At 42.7% G+C, this 26,074-nt stretch overlaps 1 protein-coding gene across 2 annotated transcripts in view; it reads right to left on the minus strand.

Annotated features, from left to right (window-relative positions):
* Positions 1 to 26,074, minus strand: part of SRFBP1 (serum response factor binding protein 1) — a 73,213-nt gene that overhangs the window by 32,418 nt on the left and 14,721 nt on the right. Inside the window, exons 2-3 of one of the 2 annotated variants that reach the window (XM_069962667.1) lie at positions 14,506 to 14,594; positions 12,106 to 12,178 (exon numbers count right to left, since the gene is read on the minus strand). In XM_069962667.1, coding sequence (XP_069818768.1) covers positions 12,106 to 12,178; positions 14,506 to 14,594 — 162 coding nt within the window. The remainder of the gene's footprint in view (positions 1 to 12,105; positions 12,179 to 14,505; positions 14,595 to 26,074) is intronic. The other variant, XM_069962668.1, reaches the window with a different exon arrangement.

Below are 26,074 nucleotides of genomic sequence, written 5' to 3' on the forward strand. Positions count from 1 at the left end.
CAACAGACAGGATCTGTCCTATCCAGATGAATGAGAAAGTGCTTTTGGGGTGTGCTCAGTGACCTCATTCTACAGAAAAAGGTAATTCAACAGCTGTATATTGGAATCACCTTTACTGTACTGTTGTCTGTGTTGATATGAAGCATGACATTGCGGGACAATGAAGAGGAACTCTCAGCTTAGTGCCTAGTTTTCTTTATATTATAGTTACTTTTTTGAAGAGAATGCCAGAAATACTTCTGAAGTCTATAATTTGAGGACGTGTCCAAAATAATGTTTGCAGCCTGTAGGAACTAGCTAAAGGGCTATGCTGCGGCAGTTTTGTACAGAACCATGTCAGATTTCTACACTCTCAGCATTTCTAATATTTCTAATTAATAGGTAGTTAGGTTTCAGCTCCAGAAAGATTTCTTACAATTTATGGCCTGAAACAAGATAACAGAAGTGTGTCAAACAGTATGGTTATTATAGAGGCACCAACCTAATCAGGGAGAAGGCAAACTGTGACCATCACCTGTTGTGAATGGCCCAATCCTAAGTTATCTATAAACTGGCGTCACCTTTTTAATTGTAAACCTGTCTGTGATAATGAAAGATCTGTAGAGAACAAAAAGTGTCTGCCTATTAGGCTTGGTGGACAGAAGTAAAGAAAAAAAAATAATAACACCAAAAAAATCTTACAAAATATTGTTTACCATTAAAAGGAGAACTCAGTCGGTTTACTCTTTTAAATTACAAGTTATATAAATTAGTAATGTATGTTAATTAGCTATATGGCCCGTTCCACCCCTCTACCACCTCGGACACTGCCTGGAAGTACAAAAAAAGCAAACATACCTAATAACTATTGACCATGTCCTCTTCTCCTGGCACCATTTTGTGCCGGTGTCATCAGAGTGGGAGACAAGCATTATCTTCCTCCTCTTCTGCGTCTTCCTGTAGAGCCGAATGGGAGAGAAAAGGCTACTGTTGCGCTGATACACTGTAGTCTTTTCATTGGCTAGAGCACATCACATGGCTTCCAACTTGCTCAGCCCTGATTAGCTGAGCAAGCTGGAATCCATGTTAAGTGATCCATCCAATAAATAAAGGCTGCCGGTGCGCATGACCATCAGTAGCCTTTTCTCTCCAATTCATATCATTGGAACCCGGAAGTGAGGGAGACCAGAAGTGACGATTGTCACCGGAGGCATGGTGAGTATGAAACGTATGTGTGTCAGTGTTTGTGTTTTTTTTCTTAGTAGCGCTGGAGTTGTCCTTTAAGTTAAAAGGGTAGTGTAAAACTTGCAGCCCTCCAGACGTTGCAAAACTACAATTCTCATCATGCCAGGACATTTAAATCTTTGTCTGCCCTGGCATGATGGGAACTGTTGTTTCGCAACAGCTTGAAGGCCGAAGAATTGACACATTTGATTCAAAAACCTGATTATTTTCTGATGTTCTCCTTTTAAGGAAGCATAGTCACATATAGGAAAACCACATAATTTTTGCATTACTTCAATGACTTCAATCATGAAATATTAAATAATAAATAATAAAGTATGCAGATACTTCTATTTGTGAGTCTGAAATGCTTATTTGCCTGCTATATTCAGTACTGTAAAAAAATAAATAAGTTATGTCAACATGAACCTACCAAAATAACTTTCTGTACTTAGCTGCTGTATGCTCTGCAGGAAGTGAAGTTGTTTTCTAGCCACTTCTGTCTGTATCAAAACTGTCCAGAGCAGGAGAGATTTTCTATGAGGATTTGCTACTGCTCTGGAAAGTTCCTGACATGAACAGAGGTGGCAGCAGAGAGCACTGTGTCAGACTTGAAAAAAAAACACTTCCTGAAGGACATATAGCAGCTGATAAGTATTGGAATACTTAAAGGTTTCTTTAAAAAAAAAAAGTCAATTACAAACCCTTATAACTTTTTGATACTAGCTGATTTGAAAAAAAATTTCCTTCAAGGAAATGTTCCTCAACAACCCATATTTAAAAACTTTACAAATAGTTTCTCAACTAACCAGAAAAAAATATATTTCCATATCTCATTTCCAGCTGCAAGCACACTGGACCGCTTTACCCATCTGCTATTACAAACCACAAGCCTAACATGGTAATCTAAAATAGAAGCGGACCCTCTAATTTACTGTACATTAGGATGCCACGTACATAGATGACATATGAGCTTTATATATCTTAGGAATTAAAGAACTTATTCTAAATGATAGAAACAGCATAATCCTAAGGATTCCCTCATTACTAAGTGGCAATACCTCACAGTAAAGACATTAAAGCGACTCTGTACCCACAATCTGACCCCCCAAACCGCTTGTACCTTCAGATAGCTGCCTTTAATCCAAGATCTGTCCTGTGGTAGGTTCGGCAGGTGATGCAACTATTGTTCTAAAAAAATACTTTTGAACCTGAAGCCCGTGCCAAACGGGAGTACCTGTGCCCTAACTTTGCACCACCCCTCCGTCCCTCCTCCCCACCCTCTTCATCATTAGGAATGCTGCTGTGTCATTTTCTCCATGCTGAACATTGCACAGGTCCTTAATGATCCAGCCCATGTGTCGGGCTGCCACAGGTGGGGAAGAGGCGGCAATCTGCCTGGAGAATTCCTAATGATGAAGAGGGTGGGGGGGAGGGACGGAGGGGTGGTGCAAAGTTAGGGCACAGATACTCCCATTTGGCACGGGATTCAAGTTTAAAAGTATTTTTTTTAGGACAATAACTGCATCACCTGCCGAACGGACCCCAGGACAGATCTTGGATTAAAAGCAGCTATCCAAAGGTACAAGCGGTCTGGGGTGGGCAGATTGTGGGTACAGAGTCGCTTTAACACTACTGCAGGATTTACATACAGTAGATATTATCAGACCAACTTTTTTTATTGTCAAAGTATCTAAATAAAAAAAGAGAAATAAACTGCAAATAGACTTCATCAAAACATGTCCTATGATATAGGATAGGGGGAGATTTATCAAAGATGGTGTAAAGTGAAACTGGCTCAGTTGCCCCTAGCAAGATTCCACCTTTCATTTTTCAAAGAGTCTGTGAGGAATGAAAGATGGAATCTGATTGGTTGCTAGGGGCAACTGAGCCAGTTTCACTTTACACCATGTTTGATAAATCTCTCCCATAGTGTCTACACCACACACACCTGTGTCCATGGTAACAGACTACAAACAAATTGTGTAGTCTGATACGGCAGTCACACTCTTTTGTCCCTCCTTGGTAAACCATTAAATGTCTAATCTTAAAAAAAAAAAAAAACAAAAAAAAACAACAAAAAAAAAAAAACAGACGGTGGGGGTGGGGGGGGGGGGGGGGGGGGGGGGAGTATATATTCTATAGGCCCTACATCCACAGACATATAAAGGAGAAAACCTGGGAGCAGAGTCAGGGCCCTATTACACCAACAGATTATCTGACACATTTTTTAAGACAAAGCCAGGAATGGATTTGAAAAGAGGAGAAATCTCAGTCTTTCCTTTATTACCTGTTTCATGTTTATAGTCCATTACTAGCTTTGGCTCAAAAAAAAATCTGTCAGATAATCTGTTGGTGTAATAAGGCCCTTATATTGTTGTTCTAAAGTTGCAAATGCTTGCGTCTGCTGTCAATAAACCTAACACCTGGAATAGTTTTAGTTTAACTGTTTGTATCAAGATGAAGAGAATAATTTTTGTTTCTGAGATCGAGAAGCCTTATCTTAGGGCCCTATTCCACTGGACGATTATCGTTCAGATTATCGTTAAATTGTTCGAATCTAAACGATAATCGTTCGGTTGAAATGCAGTTGACAATTAACGACCGAACGAGAAATCGTTGCTTTATAAGACCTGGACCTATTTTTATCGTTGCTCGTTCGCAAACGTTCGCAAATCGTTCGCATTGAATAAGACAGCGTCCGGTTGTTCGCAATAGATACGAACGCAATAGCGAATAAATAGCGAAGAAATAGCGAAGAGAAACTATCGCAATTACGATCATAAGTAGCGATTATCGTTCCATGGAAATGAGTGAACGTTTTCAGGTCTTTCGCAATAGCGGTCGTTTGAGATCATTAACCGTTAACGATTATGCAAACCATAATCGTCCGGTGGAATAGGGCCCTTACACTTAACGTTTCTTCTATTGTAATGAATGCACACTTTCAAAAGAAAAATGCTCACAGCCCCCAAGCCTGCCAAACCACAATTGTGTAATCTGCTCCATGGATAGCTTTAAGTAAACAAAATGTTCTTCTGGCTCCAACCCAGTGGTCAGAAGTATCCCAAAACTAATCCAAAACAATCACATCGGCTACAGTTCTGTGTGTTACTTTTATTCCACTAGTCTACCTAGAAGAGCTAATCTATCTATATCTATTATGAATTATAAGTTAGGCATCTTCAACTCTGTACACATGGGCAACACAATTAAAGGGGTTTTCCGGCAAAAATATACTAATGAGCCATCCACAGAATAGTTCATCAGTCACTGACTGGCGCCTGCCAGTTGCAGTTCGTCTACACTCACTGTGTAGGGGTGGCAACCTGTAACTGCAGCTCAGGTCCCTTTCAAGTAAATGGGAGCTGAGCTCCAGTTAAAAGTTGCCACTGCTACATATTTTGTGTACTGTAGTGCAGGTTGTGCAGTGCGGGTGCTGAATATCGGCACTCCGCCAATCAGTAACTGGTGAGTTATTTGGCGGATAGCTTGAGTGTTTATTTTGGAATAAATCCCTTTAAGCATACCATACTACTAGATTTCTCCTTTTAGACAGGCTGTGGATGCCCCTAGCCATGGGTTTGTGGCTACTGGCAGGACAATGGGAGTGTGAATGTGGCCTTAATCCATCAACTGTCCACAAACCCCCATACAGTAAACAATGTACTACAGTCTCGGACTGGCCCACAGAGCAGCAGGCGGATCCCTACCTACAAAAACTGATTACAGTGCTGTTTTTTCATGGTGGCAGTGACATACTGTACCTGTCAAAGATGGACCCCAACAGCACCTAATGGATAACGCTTACCTATAATGGGGTCAGTTAGTTACATAGTCAGTAAAGTTAAAAAAAAAAGACATGTCCACAAGTTTGAACCAAGAGGGGATGGATGGATAAAGGGAAGAGAAATGGAAGATGGGTACATTCTATTCATATGCATTTATGTTATTTTGTTCTAAGAACTTGTCTAAGCCTGTTTTGTTCCACTGTTGTTGGTGTGACCAGATCCTGTGGTAGACTGTTCCACAGATTCACTGTTATCAAGGTAAAGAAGGCGTGCTGCCTCCGGAAATTGAACCTTTTTTTCTCCAGGCGGAGGCAGTACCCCCTTTGTCTACCTGGAACATCTTTTCCCCATATTTCTTATGACAATATCCTGCAGCCACTGGTAGAGCATTGGAGTTTGGACAAATTCGAGTGTGCTCGAGGTTTGCTCATCTCTAATCATGTGCAGCTGAAGCCCAGAAAGGAGGTGGACTCTGTTAATGAACTGAATTCAGCATTAGGATATGTGCACACTACGGAGCTTGGAAATTCCCAGCGGAATCCGCACAGCAGTCCCTACTTAAAGTTCCGCCTGTCCCATAGACTCAATGATATTTTGAAGCTCAATCCAATGTCCACCCAAAGAATTGACTGATCTGAAACTCTCTCCTGTCCGTTCGGCAGTGGCTTATACTTTATGTCTTCTCTTACTTTCAATATTGCAAGCTGCTCTGTCTCTAGTAAGGTGCGGGACGACTGAGAAAAGGTGGATGCCGGCAAGAAAGGTAACAGAACCACATTACAAAGTTATATAACTTTGCCATGTAGTGCTAGATTTAAGAAAAAAAGAACTACCCCTTTAACAGTTCAATGCACCATTAAAATTGCATGCCGTATTCTCATTGTGATGCCTCAGACTGATTTGGACACACCAGCATCCTCAACTAGTTCCTCAAAAGTAGATACAGAATCAAGTGCTCCTGGCTGTGTGTGCGATCATCATATATACCCAAGTACACACATGAAGGCCTATTTATAAACATTTTCCTTGAATCATAGGTAACCTTTAATTTTTATTAACTGTTCACATAATATTGATCCCACTTGGTGTTTTTGTTCTAAAATATTATGTTTTCCAAATAGACAGTACATCTACCTTACATTGAAATACTGTACATGGAAGTTCTGTCCTGGAAGAAACCTGTCCCAGTCACCGCGTGTGTTTCTGCATTGCAGACAGCACCTGGAACCACCACTTAATGCAGGGATAGTGTCCAGGTGCAGCTGCAATTATTGCTAAAAAACACGTATTAGCCTAGCTTTTGAAGCAGCTAGGTTCTTGTAATCCTGGATAACCTCTTTAACCCTTTCCCGCATATGGACGTACCGGCACGTCCAAATCTGCATACAGTTCCTGCAGATGGACGTGCCGGTACGTCCACGGGATGACAGGGGCGCAGGAGCTGCACTCCTGTCATCCTCGGCGGGGCCCGGCTGTCAGTGATAGCCGGGCACCCGCCGCAACTGCCGAGATCCGTGACGTGCCCGGATCCCGGCAGTTAACCCCTTAGTGGCCGCCGATACGGCGGTCACTAACGGGCCGGCGCTGTACTACATTTCATCTCCCCCCACCGTGAATCCACGGCGGGGGGAGATGAAATAAGTCAATCAGACCCCAGATCAGCCCCCCTAGTGGGCTGGTCACTAACCCTCTCCCTCCCCGCGGCGGCCACTAATGTCTGTTCAAAGTGATCAGAATCCCGGTACAAGCGATCAGCGGTATATACTATATACCGCTGATCGCTTGTGCCATGTGGAACCCGGCACTTTTTATCCCCTGTCACCATCAATGATTGGTGACAGGGGATAAAAAGTGTCACCGTGCCCCCCCCCCCCCAAGTCGCCCCCCCACCCCCCCTGTCACCCTCGTCCCCCAGTCACCCCCCCCTTCCCCATATACTCACCTGCTCCTGGAGCTCCTTCCTCCTCGACGTCCAGGCTGGTTATGAAGTGCGCATGCGCTCCATAACCAGCCAACTCTGAAAATTTAAAGTGACAGAGACCAATTTGGTCTCTGTCACTGAACTATGATTACTGTGATAGAAAATATCACAGTAATCATAGTAATACAGTGAAAATGAATGTATAAAGTACAAAAAGTTACAAACATACAAAAAAATAAAACACACACTTTTTATTATAGTAATAATTACTCCCAAATTACCCTTAACCCCCCCAGATTACCCGTAACCGCCCCAGGTTGTCCGTAATCACGCCAGATTGCACGTAACCCCCCAGATTACACGTAACCACCGCATGTTGCCCGTAACCACCGCACGTTGCCCGTAACTACCGCACGTTGCCAGTGACCCCCTCCAGATTGTCCATAATCACCCCAAATTACATGTACCCACCCCAGATTACCTATAAACACTTCAGTTTATCCATAACAATGCCAGATTGTCTGTAGCCCCCCCCCCCCCCCCAGGTTTCCCGTGACCACCCCAGGTTGCCGTAATCATGCCAGATTACATGTAACCCCCCCAGATTGCACGCAACCACAGCAGGTTGCCTCTGAACACCGCAGGATGCCTCTGACCACCGCACGTTGCCACTGACCACCGCACGTTGCCACTGACCACTTCACCTTGCCTCTAACCACCCCAAATTGCCAATGACCGCCTCCAGATTGCCCGTAACCACATCAGATTACAGGTACCCACCTCAGATTACCTATGAGCACTTCAGTTTATCCATAACCACCCCACGTTGCCCGTAACCACCCCAGGTTGTCTGTAACCACAGCAGGTTGTCCGTATCCATGTCACGTTGCCCGTAACCACCCCAGGTTGCCTGTAACCACCCCAGGTTGCCTGTAACCACCCCAGGTTGCCTGTAACCACAGCAGGTTGTCCGTATCCATGTCACGTTGCCAGTAACCACCCCAGGTTGCCGTAACCACCCCAGGTTGCCTGTAACCACCCCAGGTTGCCTGTAACCACCCCAGGTTGCCTGTAACCACCCCAGGTTGCCTGTAACCACCCCAGGTTGCCTGTAACCACCCCAGGTTGCCTGTAACCACAGCAGGTTGCCTGTAACCACAGCAGGTTGCCTGTAACCACAGCAGGTTGTCCGTATCCATGTCACGTTGCCCGTAACCACCCCAGATTGCCCGTAACCACCCCAGGTTACCCGTAACAACCCCAGGTTGCCTGTAACCACCCCAGGTTGCCGCGACCACCCCATGTTGACCGTATCCACCTCATGTTGACCGTATCCACCTCATGTTGACCGTATCCACCCCAGATTACCCGTTACCACCCCAGGTTGTCTGTAACCACAGCAGGTTGTCCGTATCCACCCCACATTGCCTGTAACCACCCCAGGTTGCCCGTGACCACCCCATGTTGACCGTATCCACCCCAGATTACCCATAACCACACCAGGTTGTCTGTAACCACAGCAGGTTGTCCGTATCCACCCCACGTTGCCTGTAACCACCCCAGGTTGCCGGTTATCACCCCAGGTTGCCTGTGACCACCCCATGTTCACCGTATCCACCCCAGATTACCCGTAACCACCCCAGGTTGCTTGTAACCACCCCAGGTTGCCTGTGACCACCCCATGTTCACCGTATCCACCCCAGGTTGTCCGTATCCACCCCAGACTACCAGTAACCACCCCAGGTTGTCCGTATCCACCCCAGATTACCCATAAGCACCCCAGGTTGCCCGTAACCACCCCCAGATTACCTGGAACCACCCCAGACTGTCCGTAACCACCCCACGTTACCTGTAATCTCATTTTTTTTTATTGTATTTTAGTAACTGCGCTATTCTAATAACCAATACTAGCTGCGGTTTTGCTCCAGCAAATTGGCGCTCCTTCCCTTCTGAGCCCTGCTGTGTGCCCATACAGTGGTTTACGCCCACATATGGGGTATCGTTCTACTCAGGAGAACCTGCTTTACAGATTTTGTGGTACGTTTTTTCTCCTGTTTCTTGTGAAATTTAGAAATTTTAAACTAAACATACATATTATTGGAAAAATTCGAGTTTTTCATTTTTACTAGCCAATTTTGAATACTTTCCTCCAATACCTGTTGGGTCAAAATGCTCACCACACACCAAGATGAATTCTTTAAGGGGTGCACTTTCCAAAATGGGGTGACTTATGGGGTGGGTTCACTCCACTGGCACTACAGGGGCTCTGCAAACGCACCTGGTGCTCAGAAACTTCTTCAGAAAAATCTGCACTGAAAATGCTAATTGGCGCTCCTTCCGTTCTGAGCCCTGCTGTGTGCCCATACAGTGGTTTATACCCACATATGGGGTACCGTTCTACTCAGGAGAACCTGCGTTACAGATTTTGCGGTGAACTTTCTCTCCTGTTCCTCAAGAAATTTAGAAATTTCAAACTAAAGGAACACATTATTGGAAAAATTCGCGTTTTTCATTTTTACTGTCTACTTTTGAATACTTTCCTCTAATACCTGTGGGGTCAAAATGGTCACCACACCCCAAGATGAATTCTCTGAGGGGTGCACTTTCCAAAATGGGGTGACTTATGGCGGGATTTTACTCCGCTGGCACTACAGGGGCACTGCAAACGCACCTGGCGCTCAGAAACTTCTACAGCAAAATCAGCATTGAAAAAGCTAATTGGCGCTCCCTTCCTTCTGATCCTCGCTGTGTGCCCATACAGTGGTTTACGCCCACATATGGGGTACCGTTGTACTCAAGAGAATCTGCTTTATAAATTTTGGGGTAATTTTTTTCTCTTGTTCCTCGTGAAATTGAGAAATTTCAAACTAAACGAACATATTATTGGAAAAATTTGAGTTTTTCATTTTTACGGTCTAATTTTGAATACTTTCCTCTAACACCTGTGGGGTCAAAATGCTCATCCTACCCCAAGATGAATTCTTTGAGGGATGTACTTTCCAAAATGGGGTGACTTTTGGGGGGGTTCTATTCTGCTGACACTACAGGGGCGCTGCAAACGCACCTGGTGCTCAGAAACTTCTTCAGCAAAATCTGCATTGGAAAAGCTAATTGGCGCTCCCTTCCTTCTGAGCCCCGCTGTGTGCCCATACAGTGGTTTACGCCCACATATGGGGTACCGTTGTACTCATGAGAACCTGTGTTACAAATTTTGGGGTGCTTTTTCTCTCATGTTCCTTTTGAAAATTAGAAACTTTACTCTAAACGTATATATTATTGGAAAATTTTAATTTTCCATTTTTTTACGGCCTAATAGTGAATACTTTGCTCCAGCCCCTGTAGGGTTAAAATGCTCATTATACCCCTAGATTAATTCTTTAAGGTGTGAAGTTTCCAAAATGGGGTCACTTATTGGGGTTTCCAGTATACAAGCCTCCTAAATCAACTTAAGAACTTGTCCCTAAAAAAATCAGTTTTGGAAACTTTCACGAAAATGTGGTAATTTGCTGATAAATTTCTAAGCCCCGTAACACCCTAAAAAATTAAAATATGTTTATGAAATAAAGCCAGAATAAAGAGGACATATCGGTAATGTGACTTAGTAACTAATTTATGTGCTACGACTTTCTTTTTTTAGAAGCAGAGAATTTCAAAGTTCATAAAATGCAAATTTTTTTAATTTTTCATGATATTTTGATGTTTTTCACAAAAAACACACAAAGTAGTGACCAAATTTTGCCACTAATATAAAGTGCCATATGTGACAAAAAAATAATCTCAGAATCGCTAGCATATGTTAAAGCATCACTGAGCTATGAGCGCATAAAGTGAGACAGGTCAGATTTTGAAAAATGATCCTGGTCATTAAGGCCCAAATAGGCTTAGTCTTGAAGGGGTTAAAGTGACTCTGTACCCAAAATCTGCACCCCCTTCACCCCAAAACCACTTGTACCGTTGGATAGCTGCTTTTAATCCAAGATCTGTCCTGGGGTCCGTTCGGCAGGTGATACAGTCAGTGTCATAAAAATAAAACTTGCAGCCCTGTGTCAAGGTGGCGTAGCTTAGCCTTGCACTGCCTCCCCACCCTTGTCATCATTAGGAATGCCCCTGGGCAGGATTTCTCCTCATCATCCCTTGTCTGAACACTGCACATGTGCTGGATCGTTAAGGCACATGTGCAGTGTTCAGACAAGTGATGAATAGTAGAAATGCTGCACAGGGGCATTCCTAAAGATGAAGAGGGCGGGGAGGAGGGACGAGGAGGCGATGCAAAACTAGGGCACAGACGCTTTGGGCCACGCCAATTTGACACAGGGCTGCAAGTTTTAAAATCGTTTTTAAAGGACAGTAACTGCATCACCTGCCGAATGGACCCCAGGACAGATCTTGGATTAAAAGCAGTTATTCAACAGTACAAGCGGTTTGTGGGTAGGCAGATTGCGGGTACAGAGTCGCTTTAAAGCAAACCTGTCATCTCTTTAACACTGCTTGAATCACGTGTCATAGAGGCAGTCCCAATTGATTATTATTACGTGCGATCATTATTACGTGCTATACAGGGCTGAATAACAAATCTACTGAGACATTAACTTTAACCCTTTAACGTTCTAGCATTATAAATTGATTTACACAATCACCAAAAAAAACCCAACACATTTCACAATGCAAAAAAAACCACTACACTACTATACTACAGGGAAAAATAAGGATATTCTATAAGTGTCACAAGCTGTAGGAAGGCATGTAGACCTTATCTTCAGACAGTCTTCAGTGCATTTTTATTCCAAATTGTCCAGATTTTCCGAAGCTCTGGGCACAAAGTGGATGATGACAGCATCTTCTAAAAATGTATACAGAACTGGCTATAGCCGGAGCATGATGTCAGCATACACTTCTGCTCTCCACCAGACTACTCATACAGGAACTTTCCTCCTTTTCCTGAATACTTACAGCAAACACTTCAGCCTTTAAAAAAGTACAAGAATTCCTAAACAAATGTACATTTAGCTTGGCAAGTATATGTGCCAAAATAAGCCAAGATCACAGAAGAAATATAACAAAAACATGGAAAAAATGTTGGATTAATATAGCTCAAATATTCCAGATGATCTGTAAGCGTGCGTTTCGAGTCAAACAAAAGACGGCATATGGAATTAAGGGTACTATGGCGCAAAAAAATACATCTTTTACCTTGATAGTTTGGATTTCTTCAAGAAGCCTTTGTGCTCGTCTTTGATTTTTGAGTACTTGTTCTTCTGTTCCCCTGATAATATAAATTAAAAGGAGTAAAAAAAGACAAGTCAAAGCAGGATAAATAGCATAATGAAGTTGCGTGAACATCTAAATGCCACATTAAAAATATCACATACACATTGTGTTTTCAACAAATGTACTTTATGTACTAAAATTATCTGCTTAATTAGCAGTAAAACAAATAAAATACAAGAGCTGCTGGTGATCAGTGGTTTACAATCAATGAAGCCTTGGCAGTGTCTTTCCGTTCTAGCTTTCATTACACAATTGGTGAGACTAGGACCTGATGTGTACTTTTCTTACACCCTCCTGATCCTAATTCACTATTCTTCACCCCTTCTTTCAGCAGGGGCATTTTCATTTTTATCACAGCAAGGGAAGCAAGAGTCAACTCTCCGATAAGGTAAAATCCCAAGGCTTTATTCAGGTGTAGACACCAGAATTAGAGCGAAGGCTGTTTCACACCACTGCGCATCATCCACTTCTCTTTTCATCCTTATGTTAACAAGCCATAACTAATTTATGATACGGTTCCATGCAGCATAGTATAGAGCAGGGGTCGGGAACATATGTGTGGGGGGGGGGGGGGGGGGGGGGGACTACAAAGCCATCAGCAAAACACATTAATGGTACGAAGTACTTTATTCTTCATTGGTAAGCAATATCATACCAATGTTATTAAAAAGAATTCTGAGATTTATTATACTTTAAGGGTGCATTCACACGTACAGGATCCATAGCAGATTTGATGGTGGTAACAGAGGGAACCACAAATTCTCGCAAACTACAATGAATAGCGACCAACAGGTTGGAGATTCTGCAAAATCTCTATAGACATTTGATGACTACAGGGCATCAAAACAATTTTGAAGAGTCTGTATATTATCTGAATATTATGAATCTGTTATATCAGTGTTTGGAACACTCGATATCTCATACTACCATATTTTGATAGTTGATTCTATTTTATTATGGGCTGTTCAATTGAATAACAAATAGTTATCATTGTGATAATATCATTCATTACTACTGATTTAAATGTATAAGTAAACATTAAAAAGGGTTGTGTCCATAAGAAAACTAGGTCTAAACTGGTGCATTACGTGACATTAAACATATTTCAAAAGTAGAAGCATTTCTGAACTGTTCAGTTTCTTACAGACCCAAGTGCCTGCATTGCCCTTGGCTATAACCCACAAAGATGAGCCAGACATGCTCTGTCAACTACAATGTCCAGGAAGTACTGGCAGTTCACCTCCACTGAGTTTGCAAGCAAGGGTGATTGTGGGAAAGTGTGTGCAATGCTGCATGGTAACCGCAGAGTCACTGTTTAGAGAAGAAACCAGGGGTGATTAAATCCATGGGGGGTAAAAATAGTACAGTGATGCAAAAAATACATGGCCAATAACTGTTAGATATTTCTCCTGTCCTCCCCATACACATGAATGTTCTGCACGACTGTTCCTATGTTTTTTAAGAAGAAGGGTAAGCCACTACGAAACAGCTGAGGCGATGGCTTACATTTGGAATCGCAGCTTATTTAGATTTCAGTGATACGTGTTCACATCACCCCGCTTTAGCGCATGTTTATAAACATGAGTGTAAACTTATTAGTCCAAGAGAGGCCGGAGTTTGGTGTAGATCCATCCCTCTGAGGTTCACCCTTGGGCAAATGCAAATTTTCAATAAATAACGGCCATTGCAACACCGGATGCTATTTATAAAAAAAAAATAACATTGTGTCCTATGAAATGTGGCTGCATTTTATGAGGCCACTATTAATCCAGACGCACTTTACATTGTCTGCAATGTGATTTGGAAGGCGGGCACACCCGAATGCGCCCGCATTCTAAATCAAAAGAAGTAAAGTTCAACCAGCTGGTACTGCCGTACCAGCCAGCGTCAATTTCACTGACTGCAGCCATCTTGGCATTTGCAGTGTGTTGTTGCACTTTTCTTTTGCGTCTGTATTTCAGCCATGGCCCTATGCATCTGCATAGTGTGATTAGTGGTATTGGACATTAAGAGAGCCTTAAGAGAGGCCAGAGTATAGTGTGGGTCCATCCCCTCTGAGGTCCACCTTCATGGTACACTCTATTTGATCAAATGATATGCCAAGACCCTAATTTTCTACAGTTTTTTCTATAGCAGTTTTGAAATGCTAAATATCTCCATTAACCATATGTCTTGGCATTTGTAATGTGTTGTTTCACTATTCTGTTTTTGTTTATGCATATAGCATATATGCTAGAAAACAAAACAAAAACAACTGTATACTACGTAGATATAACTGGTTTCAGGACAACAAGCAATGAATTCAAATATAAAAGTACTAACTTTTTGGATTTCAGCTGTGAAATGTGGCGGATTAGTTTGCGAATTGTTAGAGCTTTCACTTTCTTCACATCTTTCCGCATCCTTACCACCTGTGGGAGTAAAGGAATTCCAGACAAGTACCATGAGTAAGCAGCAGTGACTGGAAAATCACTTGCTAAAAGTGCATTAGAACAGTTCAACACAAACATTATAGCTGAATTAACCAACCGACAGTACTAGGTAGAATTGTACAGCCAACACTGTGATTCATACTAGCAGTCACAGGACCGTCATAACAGCTAATGGATATCTAAAAATCATACATGACAGCCAAAAATTAACTCTAGAATTCTAGTAGTAAATGCTCTTTAAAACCTTTTACAGATGTGCAGACCATAAGATGTACCCCATTTTTATTGAGTAGAAGTAGTGCGACAATAGATGTGGCACCTGGGAAACGGGATCCTGTGTGACACAGGACGGGCTGCATGAGAGAAGCGGGGGGTGGGGGGAGGGCTGGAGCTGCAATTTGGCCAGCATCTCCGAGCAGACCTCCCAGGACACGTAGTTATAAAAGGTATAATCAGGAAAGGAACGCCGTGCTCTCCAACTCTCAGCTGCAAGTCCTTCTCTGTTCGACCCAGTACTGTATTTCACTGAACATCTATGACACCTAGCTTAACCCTTTTACAGCTGTATAAATTTCACACTTTTTTTTATCCCCTTAGAGAAAAATGTAATTGTCAATGCAGTGGAGTATCTCCATATGTCCATGAGATCTGCAGTCTATTGGCACAATCTTCCACAAGCAGTTAGTAGCAGAGACATGGCAGCCATGGAGGCATTATAGGGGTTTTAGGCTGCTGTCAGCCCTAAAATCACAGCTTTTTGTTATAAAGTTTGGGAATTGGTTGCAAGACAAACACAAGAATAAAGGTCCTTTACACCTTAGATTTTTGTCAGCCTTAACCGATGTTTGAGGCGGGTTCAGAGGTTCAGTGTATGGGGCGCTCCTGACAGGCCATCAACAGATCATGTCTGTGGGTTTGTGCATATTGGAAAACCATCAACTGACCCCTTTATTCTGGGAGAGATAAGCCACAGTCAGAGCAGTCTGTGCCACTTGACCCCCTTCTCCCCATAGAAAACACAGGATCACTTGGCCGCGCTGAACGTTGCTGTGTATCAGGAAAATGGGGTCTGGTTGGGGGAGATAAGCAATAACCACCCCCTGTCCTTCCCATACACAGGAACATTTGCGGGGACCTTTAGTCTATCAACAGAACTGGGTGACAGTGAAGGACCCTTAACTTGTTTAGACCTAATGGCTGCTATTGACTGAGGCATCCAAATAGGTATATCTCTGGCACCTGCTTCTGTGCCCACTGCATTTTATTGAATTTTGTGGTACCTTAAAGTTTTCATAAAAATGCGCAGGGAAACCAGGACAAAAAAAAAAAGCAGGGAAAATAAGTCTTACAGAAGACAAAGCAGTCTGCAGTTTCCACAAATAAACACGCCAAGGTTCTGGAAAACATAACTTGTACATATTGTCACTTTTCATAGAACATTCCACCTTTGCTATGGACCAGAATTGGTAAAACAGCCAGGATTCTGTCAGCTAATGACTATGGGACTTGTGTGAATGCCGACAGACCTATGAACAACTAAGCTCTATTGACTGTCTAATTTTTTTTTAGAAACCTGTAGCAAAACTTACGTGCAGACATTATTCCACACACACAAACCCCAATGATAGGGACAGACAATACAGAGGATTTGTATTAAATAAACAAAATTAAGTCATAATATTCTGTGTATAAATGTGGTTTACTTAAAATTAGAGATGAGAGAATATACACTAATAAAAGTGAATCGATTTGTTAGCTCGGCACTCAGCTTAGGAGTTGAATGACCTTTAACGTGGTGCCGCTCCGCTCCAGGTGCTTGGAAAAATTGGGTCCAATTCTAACAAACTAAGAAGTTTCCAGATCTGGATCTAGCTTTTTTTTTTTTTTTTGCACCCAGGGAGGAGCGGCAACGCGCTATGAGACAGCCAGCCGATAAGCTGAAGGCCGAGCTAACAAAGCGATTCACTTCGTTGTTAGTGTATATCTCTCATCTCTACTTAAAAATTACCTTGCACATGTGGCAGGATTCTAGTTTAAAACTCCTGCAGCTCTGCACTCCATCCTAAAGTGAGTATTGTAAGTGTATACTATAAAGCAGCTCATGCTGCTTCCAGCAGGTCCATACTGCACTCGCTTTAGGATGGATTGTAAGGCAGCGGCAGTTTTGAACAGGGATCCTGCTATGCGTGTGAAGTGGTAGGTACCTTTTGGAGCATACCTGCCAGCACATCCAGATCAGCAGTGAATTCCACTTTGTTTCAGAAGTTCGGATATCCAAGTGGAATTCACCACTGCTCAAGTCAGCAGATGTGCAAATAGGTATGCTTTGAAGGGATATTCCCATCTCAAACAACAGTTTAAGGGGCAATCCAGGCTTATGGCCCTATTCCACGAGTCGTTTGGAGGAGCAAACGAGCGCTATTAGTGCTCGTTTGCTCCTCGTTCCCCGCTCGCTGCCGCCGCTATTCAACGCGGCGGCAGCGAGCGGGTGAGTGCGGGAGGGGCGTCGGGGAGCTGCTGGGGGGGCTGCCCGGGTGATCGCTGATCGTCCGGGCAGCCCATAGGATACAGCAGCACCTGCTGCCAATGCTCCTATTCAACAGAGCGACGGCAGCAGATCGCTGCTATATCAGTGGCTTGTTTTTCAACATGTTGAAAAACAAGCGACTGCAACGATCAGCCGACATGAACGATGTCGGTTGATCGTTGCACTCTATTCCACGGGAAGAATATCGTTCGTAGCGGCCGATATCGGCCGAATACGAACGATATTGCTCCTCTAAACGACCCGTGGAATAGGGCCATTAGAATAACATGGCCACTTTCTTCCAGAAACAGCACAACTCTTGTCTCTAGTTTGTGGGTGGCTTTGAAACTTGTTCCATTGAAGTGTAGCTTAGATTCAAAACTACACCGAAACTGGAAACAGTCATATCCGTACCGGGATAGCGCCTGAAAACTTGTAGGACTCATCAAGGTAAACATTTTTGTACATACATTCCTTTAGCAAACTTGCCTCCTTCTCCTGATATGCTGCTCTTTCCTTCCTATTGTTGAGAGCTCATTGTTTAGGTTACGGACCACCACTGTGCTCGAAAACCAGTGGTCTGGCTCATAGATGGATAAATAGACAGACAAAGTTAAGTTTTTAAAATCTCCTGCTTCTAAAACATCCCTAAAACAGCAGAAACATGGCACCCATGGACAACCTCATGAAGTAAGCTGTGCTGCACACTTGACTGGAAACCACTGGAAATCTTCACTCGCTGACATGTTGATTCTTTTTAGAAAAAAAGCGCATTGTGTAGAGAACTGCCCCCTCTAATCCATAATGTGAGCATGAGGAGGCAAGACTTGCAGGCCCTGTAAAGCCACTTTGTTACCCATTAACACTGTGTATTTTAATACCTTGACATCAACTGAGACCTTCCAGATGCTGTCAATCATGGAAATAGAGATGGAAGTAAGTAGTTATAGCAGCCTTTAAGGCTTACTTCAAACTAGCAGCTGGCAGGCTGTACTGTAAGCTAAAGCTACTAGAAAATGTACAGAACACAAGTAATGCAAAGCATACAGGAGGTTTCTGTAAAAACTGTTCTTTACCGACAAGTTCAATGACAAAGAATCAAGATACGGCAGTTATCTAAAACCCACCCTACACCTCCAAGAGATGGTACCAGACAGCTTATGGGGTTACTTTGCATATGCTTTTTTACCCCAGGTTCCTGTGCAGAAGGTGTGGGCCTATAAAAGGTGGCTGTATACTTTTTATAATCAGCCAAATGTTTGTTCATCCAACTGCTAGGTCTCCCAATGGCCAAACGTATAGGTGTTCTCTATGGAGAGAGAGAGAGAGGTGGTAAGCTGCAGCTTATCTTTTTGAGAGTGGGTTCCCACGTACAGGGTCAGTCGCAGATTTGAGGGCACAGATATCAATGTAACTAGATATCTAAACATAGCATCAAAACTGCTGCCGATCCTGTACGTGTGAACGCACTCTTAAACCCAAGATGCCTGCCCATTTTCTCTCTCACCACGGCAGCAAATATAGTCCATATAGTTCTATAGTATGGAGCTGACTGCAGCTGATCTTATCTGTATTGGTTCCAGTTAGGACTATAGTATGACTTATGGATACGGACTTTCAACAACATGACCACATTCTAGTCATACAAACAATAGGGACATTTATCAAGATGGGCGTACAGTACTTGTGAGCCAGTTCTAAATAAAGCCCCACCTACTTTTCTTGGCCGGATTAACTAAGAGGTGTACGACGGCCGGCCCTATTGCTGAGCAGGTGTAGATTTGTATCATGATTTACACCTTGGACCCTCCCCAAATCAGGTGAGCTGGAGCTGGGCATATGACTAGTGTACGTTACTGAAAAGGGGCGAATCTCCCCCTTTTCTGTGTTGTACGCTAGGGGCACACCTTGATTAATCTTCCCTAAAATGTATACACAATACATAAAACACATTATCCTTCTATACCTTGATATCTTTTATAATAAACTGGCTTTTTTATAGGTTGCAATAATTTATAACGCTGACATAAGCATACTGGCAATTTTTCATATTCCCACAACTGAACAAACAGGAAATCTTTTAGTGAAGCTTAAAAAACAAATTACTTGGCAAAAAACTTGGATTGCTTTCTGTAAGCTTGGAATAAGAAACACAGACAAGCGTCCCACTATAAGATTGTTTAACAAAGAGAGAAAAATAAAAAGGTTCCGCAGATGTCAATACCATTACCAATAATGTTCAGCAACTAACCAAGTCACGTCCAAGCCTTAGAACAGTGACGGCAGAAACAGTTTCTGTGGCCAAGATGCAATAAAGGGGTACTCCAGAAAAATAGTTTTTCCTTTAAATCAACTGGTTTCAGAAAGTTACATACATTTGTAATTTAAAAATCTTAAAGGAGACCTGTCACCCCCCCGTGCCGAGGTGACAGGCTCCTGACCCCCCGTAACAGCACCCTATACTCACCTGATACCACTTCCTCATCCGGTTGGGTCACGGAGATATGAGCGCCCGAGGCCCGGCGCACGCGCTCACAGGAGAGTCCAACGCTCACAGAGAATGAATGGGGAGTCCGATGCTCCGTCATTCTCTACGGGCATCGGACTCTCCTGTGAGTGCGCGCGCCAGGCTTCGGGTGCTCATATCTCTGTGACCCAACCGGATCAGGAAGCGAGACCCGGCGGGATCAGGTGAGTATAGGGGGCTGTAAAGGGGTCGGGAGCCTGTCACCCCAGCACGGGGGGTGACAGGTCCTCTTTAAATCTTCCAGTACTTATCAGCTGATATATGTCCTGCAGGAAGTGGTGTATTCTTTCAGGTCTGACAGTGCTCTCTGCTGCCACCCCAGTCCATGTCAGGAACTGTGAAGAGCAGGAGAGGTTTTCTATGGGGATTTGCTACTTATCTGTACAGTTTCTGAGAGCACTGTACTGTATAAGACTGAAAAGAATACACCACTTCCTGCAGGACATACTGGAAGATTTTTTTTTTTAACTAGAATTACAAATCTATATAACTTTCTGGTGCCATTTGATGTAGAGAAGAGAAAAAAAAATAATAATCGGAGTACCCTTTTTTTTTACACTTATAGATACCAGTCCAATTCTATCACTCAGGAATCTATAGATCACATTGCCAGGGTGCAATTGGACGCCCAACATGAGTCTTGTATTGCACCATTTCAATGTCATAATTGCTAAGGACAGTCAAACAGTGTTAATAGCAGCCAGCATTTTGTATAACAAAATACTGCTCTGTGAGTAAACCATGACTATAATCATGTTCTAACATTCCTTTAGACCGTGGCTTAAACTTTTTTTTTTTCAATTACTGTCCCCTTACTTTACCAACTAAAGTGGTGCATGGGCCTTACCATCTGTAGTGTAACAAGTCTAATAGTCACTTCTGTAAAAACTAACTGTGCAGTTGTGCCTCGCAAACGACTACTTTAGACTGATGTATTACCCAAGTATTGATACTGCGCCAAACACTGCACTATATTTCTTTGTCTTAGAGGCACAACTGCAAAGAAAACTATGTTGGCTATAGAACAGAGAATTGACCTTTGGTTTTGAGGCATCATATTATGTTTAATTCCATTATATATATTCTGGGTCAGAATAGTTCCAGCTATAAGCAGTTTTCCCCAACCCAAAAAAGTTTAGCTACATAGGATTTAGAGCTCTATAAAGTTGCCTATTGGGTATGCTCCCACAGCATTTTGGATATCACTCTCAAATGCCACACTTTTGGATACAGAACAAGCCCATTTAATGCAGCAAACCCATCTCCGGGCTGCCTAATAGGAGGGATGGGGTGAGGAGGGATGGGGTGGGGTGAAGTGAGAAAAAGAAACAAAAAAAACTATTAATGACATGTCATCTATTTACTATAACATAGGCTACAAATTATTTATATATTTATAAACTTATTAGGGATTGGGATTTTTTTTTATGTATGAAAAAAAACTTTTTTTTATAGTATGAAATCTACTGCATTGATCAAGGTTTTCTACACTCTATTGTTTCAGGATGCTTCAGACAACTTGAAACAAATTACCAATCGAGGGACAGCACCGGGTGTCAGAAGAGTACCCAGACTGTAAGTATGACAGATGGCTTCTAAAAAGGCATTTAAATGCCACTGTCAGTTTTAATAGTGGCATCTAAACGGTTAAACAGCCATCAGGAACGAATGAGCGGCGCGGTGAATAATGGGCTGGGTTCTGTACCCTCTTAATGGCAGCATGACGTACAAGGATGTTATGTTGCATTAAGAGGTAAACAGTTTCAGAGATCCCAGCATCATAACAAATGACAACAGTGGTCTGGCTGATATAATATATGGTATATGTAGATATAATATATATATATATATATATATATATATATATATATATATATATACACAGTGGTACCTTGGTTTAAGAGTAACTTGGTTTAAGAGCGTTTTGGTTTAAGAGCTCACAGTTTTTCAAAATTGTGACTTGGTTTAAGAGCATTGTTTTGGTTTAAGAGCTCCCAGGACTGGGTGGGAACGCGAGTGGAGGAGGGGCATGGTCCTTATAGCGCGGTCTACAGCACTGTACTCTGACCCAGGAAGTCTCCCTCACCTTCCAAATCATAGCAGATCCACTTGAGGCTGAGGCTTACATCAGGGGACAGGACTAGGGAGGTAATCCATAGCTGTAACCCAGATCTCCCCAGACAGAGAGTGCTGCTATACTGTGCCCACATCTGTCCTGCTCATTCCTTCATGCTCCCTGCAGTCTCTGTCAGCCCTTGTGTTTCCCATCCTCTCCATTAATGTACAATAACTTATAATATCACAGATTCTGCTGTTTCTGAATGTTTGTTTCATCTGTTTTACATGTTATTCAGAATAATAAATCATTATTTTTGGGATGTGGAACCAATGGTCTGCATTTCTATGATTTCTTATGGGAAAATTTGCTTTGGTTTAAGAGTGGATTTGGATTACAAGCACGGCCCCGGAACGAATTATGCTCGTAATCCAAGGCACCACTGTATATATATTATACAATATACAATATTATATTATACTTTATGTTATAGCTACTGTATATATACACACACCAGCTGTATATATACACACACCAGCTAGACCACTGCTTTTAGAGAAGATTGGTGGTCTGTAACCTACACAATGATGTGTTAACAATGGGAAGGAAAGAGCAGAATATCAGGAGGAGGAAACAAGTTTGATAAATGATTGTATTTTTTAAAATATTTTACCTAAGGAGCCCTACAAGTGTTACTATGTTCATTGTGACGAGAATACCCCTTTAAGTAGAATGAAATCAAAATTCACATGAGGAATAAAACCATAGGGATGTTTTCCCGCTATCATATAAGCCACATAAGGGGACAGTAATTTATTAGAGACTTGAAAAATAAACCTTGCTTTTCGTGTCTCTTTCACATTAGAATAATTTGCCAAAACCATCCAGGATTATAAAAGATTATTGTGTTTGGACATGTCATCACACCAAAATTAAGTAAGCAAAGCACCGAGCCAAATAACTTAAATGGAATGTGCACAAAGCTTTCTAGGCATTAACCCAATGTGAAACTATTGAGAATATCCACTCTGGTTATTACAAGACTGAAAACACAGTTACACAAGACCCACTGCGGCCAGGTCAGAGAACTATAGGTGGCAACTTGAGGGGCTCAGACTTTTCAACACACAGTATATGTCCGGCTTAGAGGCAATAAATTAAATTTTTCAAGCTACATCTTTGTGGAGTGTCTTTGGTGATAGCGCTGGTAACCAATTTTTTAAATATCTCACAATTTTTTTAAATATATTTTTTCTGCCATTACGACTATGGGCCCCTGTTAGGAGCTTCCTGTTTGTGGTACATCAGCTGCTTTTCGTCTATCAGATGCCCTTTGACGTTCCAGAGCTACAATGGACCGAGGGATTGTATGAACCCATGTACCCCCTCCCCCCCGCGGACAGGCTAGGGGTGAAATGCATAAAGCCCAAGGGGCAAATAGGAGAAGCATAAGTTATATATTTGCTCACCTTAGGTAACACGCGAGGCGCCTGGAACTGCTGTCTCTTTTTCTATCTCCCACATTGGCTTAGAGACTGCCCATTCAAAGCAAAGATGCAAGCCATCTAGATCAGGGGTGTCAAACTCAAATACACAGTGGGGCAAAATTAAGAAATTGGACAAAGTAGCAGGCCAACCTTGATAATTATTGAAGCGTGAATGCTGTGTTCCTGGCACGGTTAGTGGTGTGAGTCTCCCAGCACTGTGCACTATGATAAATGACATGATAAATTGCTATGATATGATCAAACCCAAACCCATGTAATAGCCAACCCCCCAATATTGCCCCATGTAGTAGCCAAGCCAACCAAAACTGCCCCACATATTAGCCAGCCCTGCCAATAATACCCAAATAGTAGCCAGCCCCCCAAACGTCCCATATAGTAGCCAGCCCTCCCCAATAGTATCATATAGTAGCCAGTCCTCCCCATATTCTCTTATAAAGTAGCCAGCCCTCCCCCATAGCCTCTTAAATAGTAACCAGCCCTCCCCAATAGTCTCTTTTATAGTAGCCAGCCCACCCTGTTGTCTCATATAGTAGCCAGCCCTCCCCCACAGCCTCACATAGTAGCCAGCCCTCCCCAATAGTCTCTTTTATAGTAGCCATCCCTCCACTGTAGTCTCATATAGTAGCCATCCCTCCCCCATAGTCTCTTATATAGTAGGCAGCCCTCCCCAATAGTCTCATATAGTATGCCAGTCCTCCCCCATAGTCTCCTATAGTAGCCAGCCCTCCCCATAGTATCTTTTATAGTAGCCAGCCCCCATAGTCTCTTATATAGTAGCCATCCCTCCCCAGTTGTCTCATATAGTAGCCAGCCCTCCCCCATAGTCTCTTATATAGTAGCCAACCCTCCCCCATAGTGTCTTATATAGCAGCCATGGCAGGCCAGATGTAATTCAAACTCTGAATTGCCTGGCGGGCCAAAAGTGATGGCACCACAGGCCAGATTTGGCCCGCAGGCCAGAGTTTGACATGACTGATCTAGATAAAGTTTTACCTGATACATCGCTTTTGTAGAAAATACAACAATTCCACTGAAACCAAAAATTGTTTGGGATGAAGTTAGGAGTTACAGGTCACCCGTCTGTTCAAAACTTTATTTTATTAGATGTTGAATAAACTTAAAACAAGTAGTGACCACATATAAAAAAAAACACAAGCCACAAAAATTAAGGTGTGTTCCCCACCTCACTTGTGCTTGCTTAAGAGCAAACCTTTGAATCCTGTTATTCCATCTGCAAGATATAAGCTGCTGGAAGACACATGAAATGAGAAAGTAATACGAGACGGAGAACAAAAAGTACATTGTAACAATTCATAGTGACAGGCACCCAAAAACACTTCAACTGCGGACCATAGACACGACGTCATTATGTAAAGTTACATTACTAGAGGTAATTAAATCATAAACACACGCAATGTAGATGTTCAATAGCTTCAATAGAACCGCTGCCAAATAGTGATCCCAACACATACTCAAGTCATTGTGAACAGCACTAGCAGCAATTTGCATTTGTCCATGAAAAGGAAAAAAAGAAAAAAAGAAAAGGAGTACCTGGGCTCTAAATGCTATGAGCCTATATGAGCACCACCAGTTTGACTTTTCAGCTGCTAACAAGAAATGCACTGTTCTACCTTTACAGAGATCAGCTAAACAATTACAGCAGTGGTTTCCAACCGAGGTGCTGTGCCATTACGGCAGGCATATTCCCTTTATGAATCCCATGAAACTACAGCCACACAGCTTCTATGGATGCTCAGCTCACTGTAACGCAAATAAAGTGAAGGGTGAATGAGTTAAAAATTAAAGTGAAGAGAATCGAGGAGGGGAGGCTGTCAGAATACCGATCTTCCATTCATTCTTATAGGTGGCAGCCCACTTTGTCCACAGCCTTTTCAAACGCCAGGGCTCTTGCAGGCGGAATGATAGGATGTCATTGTGTCTACTGGAGCATCCCCATGGCTCATAGGCCAGAAGTGAGACCTGCACCATGCCCAGATTATGTAAGCATTATATAGATAGAGATATAGATATAGATATATAGATATATATGAGAGAGAGAGAGAGATTGATTTTTTTTTTTTTTTTGGGGGGGGGGAACTGTTACTATATGGGGGGCTGCTAAGCAAGGGGCATTGTTACTATGTGAGGGTGCACAGCAGAGGACATTACTACTATGTGAGGGTGTACAGCAGGGGGCAATATTACTATAAAAGGTACAGCAGGAGGCTTTACTACTATACGGGAGATGCAGCTGGGGGCATTACTACTATACATTGGGGACATCATTATTACTACTATGTGTGGGGCAATGCAGGGGGACATTATTCCTATATGGAGGGCACAGCAGGGGACATTAATACTATATGGAGGGCACGGCAGGGGACATTATTACTATATGGAGGACTAAGCAGGAGACATTATTACAATATGAAGGGCACGGCAAAGAATCTTGTATACAGAAGCCAACCCGCCCACTCACTACTGTTTGGGACCCTATAGGTGGGAAAAAGGGTAGGAAATTGCTATAAAAGAGCGGACCCTAAGATGTTTGTCTGACAGGTACTGAAAAGAAGAATTGTTGCTGGAAGAAATAGTAATGGTGGTCTGGGCAGGATGTAGGAAAAATGGAATGTGTACACCTCAGATTAGGACTACATTACCTGTGAGTCACTGAATGACTTTTTGTATTCTGTAGAAGTGAAAACACTAAGAGGGTACCTGTGTAAATGATTGTCTGTGCAGATCGGCGCACAGCTGACATCAGAAGGTCATGTTGCAGCAGATACATACATACTCTAATCGTAGGATGTGACTGATTTTTGTAGTTATGTCAGGCAGCCT

Source organism: Dendropsophus ebraccatus, chromosome 3 (genome assembly GCF_027789765.1).
Source record: "Dendropsophus ebraccatus isolate aDenEbr1 chromosome 3, aDenEbr1.pat, whole genome shotgun sequence".
Classification (NCBI taxonomy): Eukaryota; Metazoa; Chordata; class Amphibia; order Anura; family Hylidae; genus Dendropsophus; species Dendropsophus ebraccatus.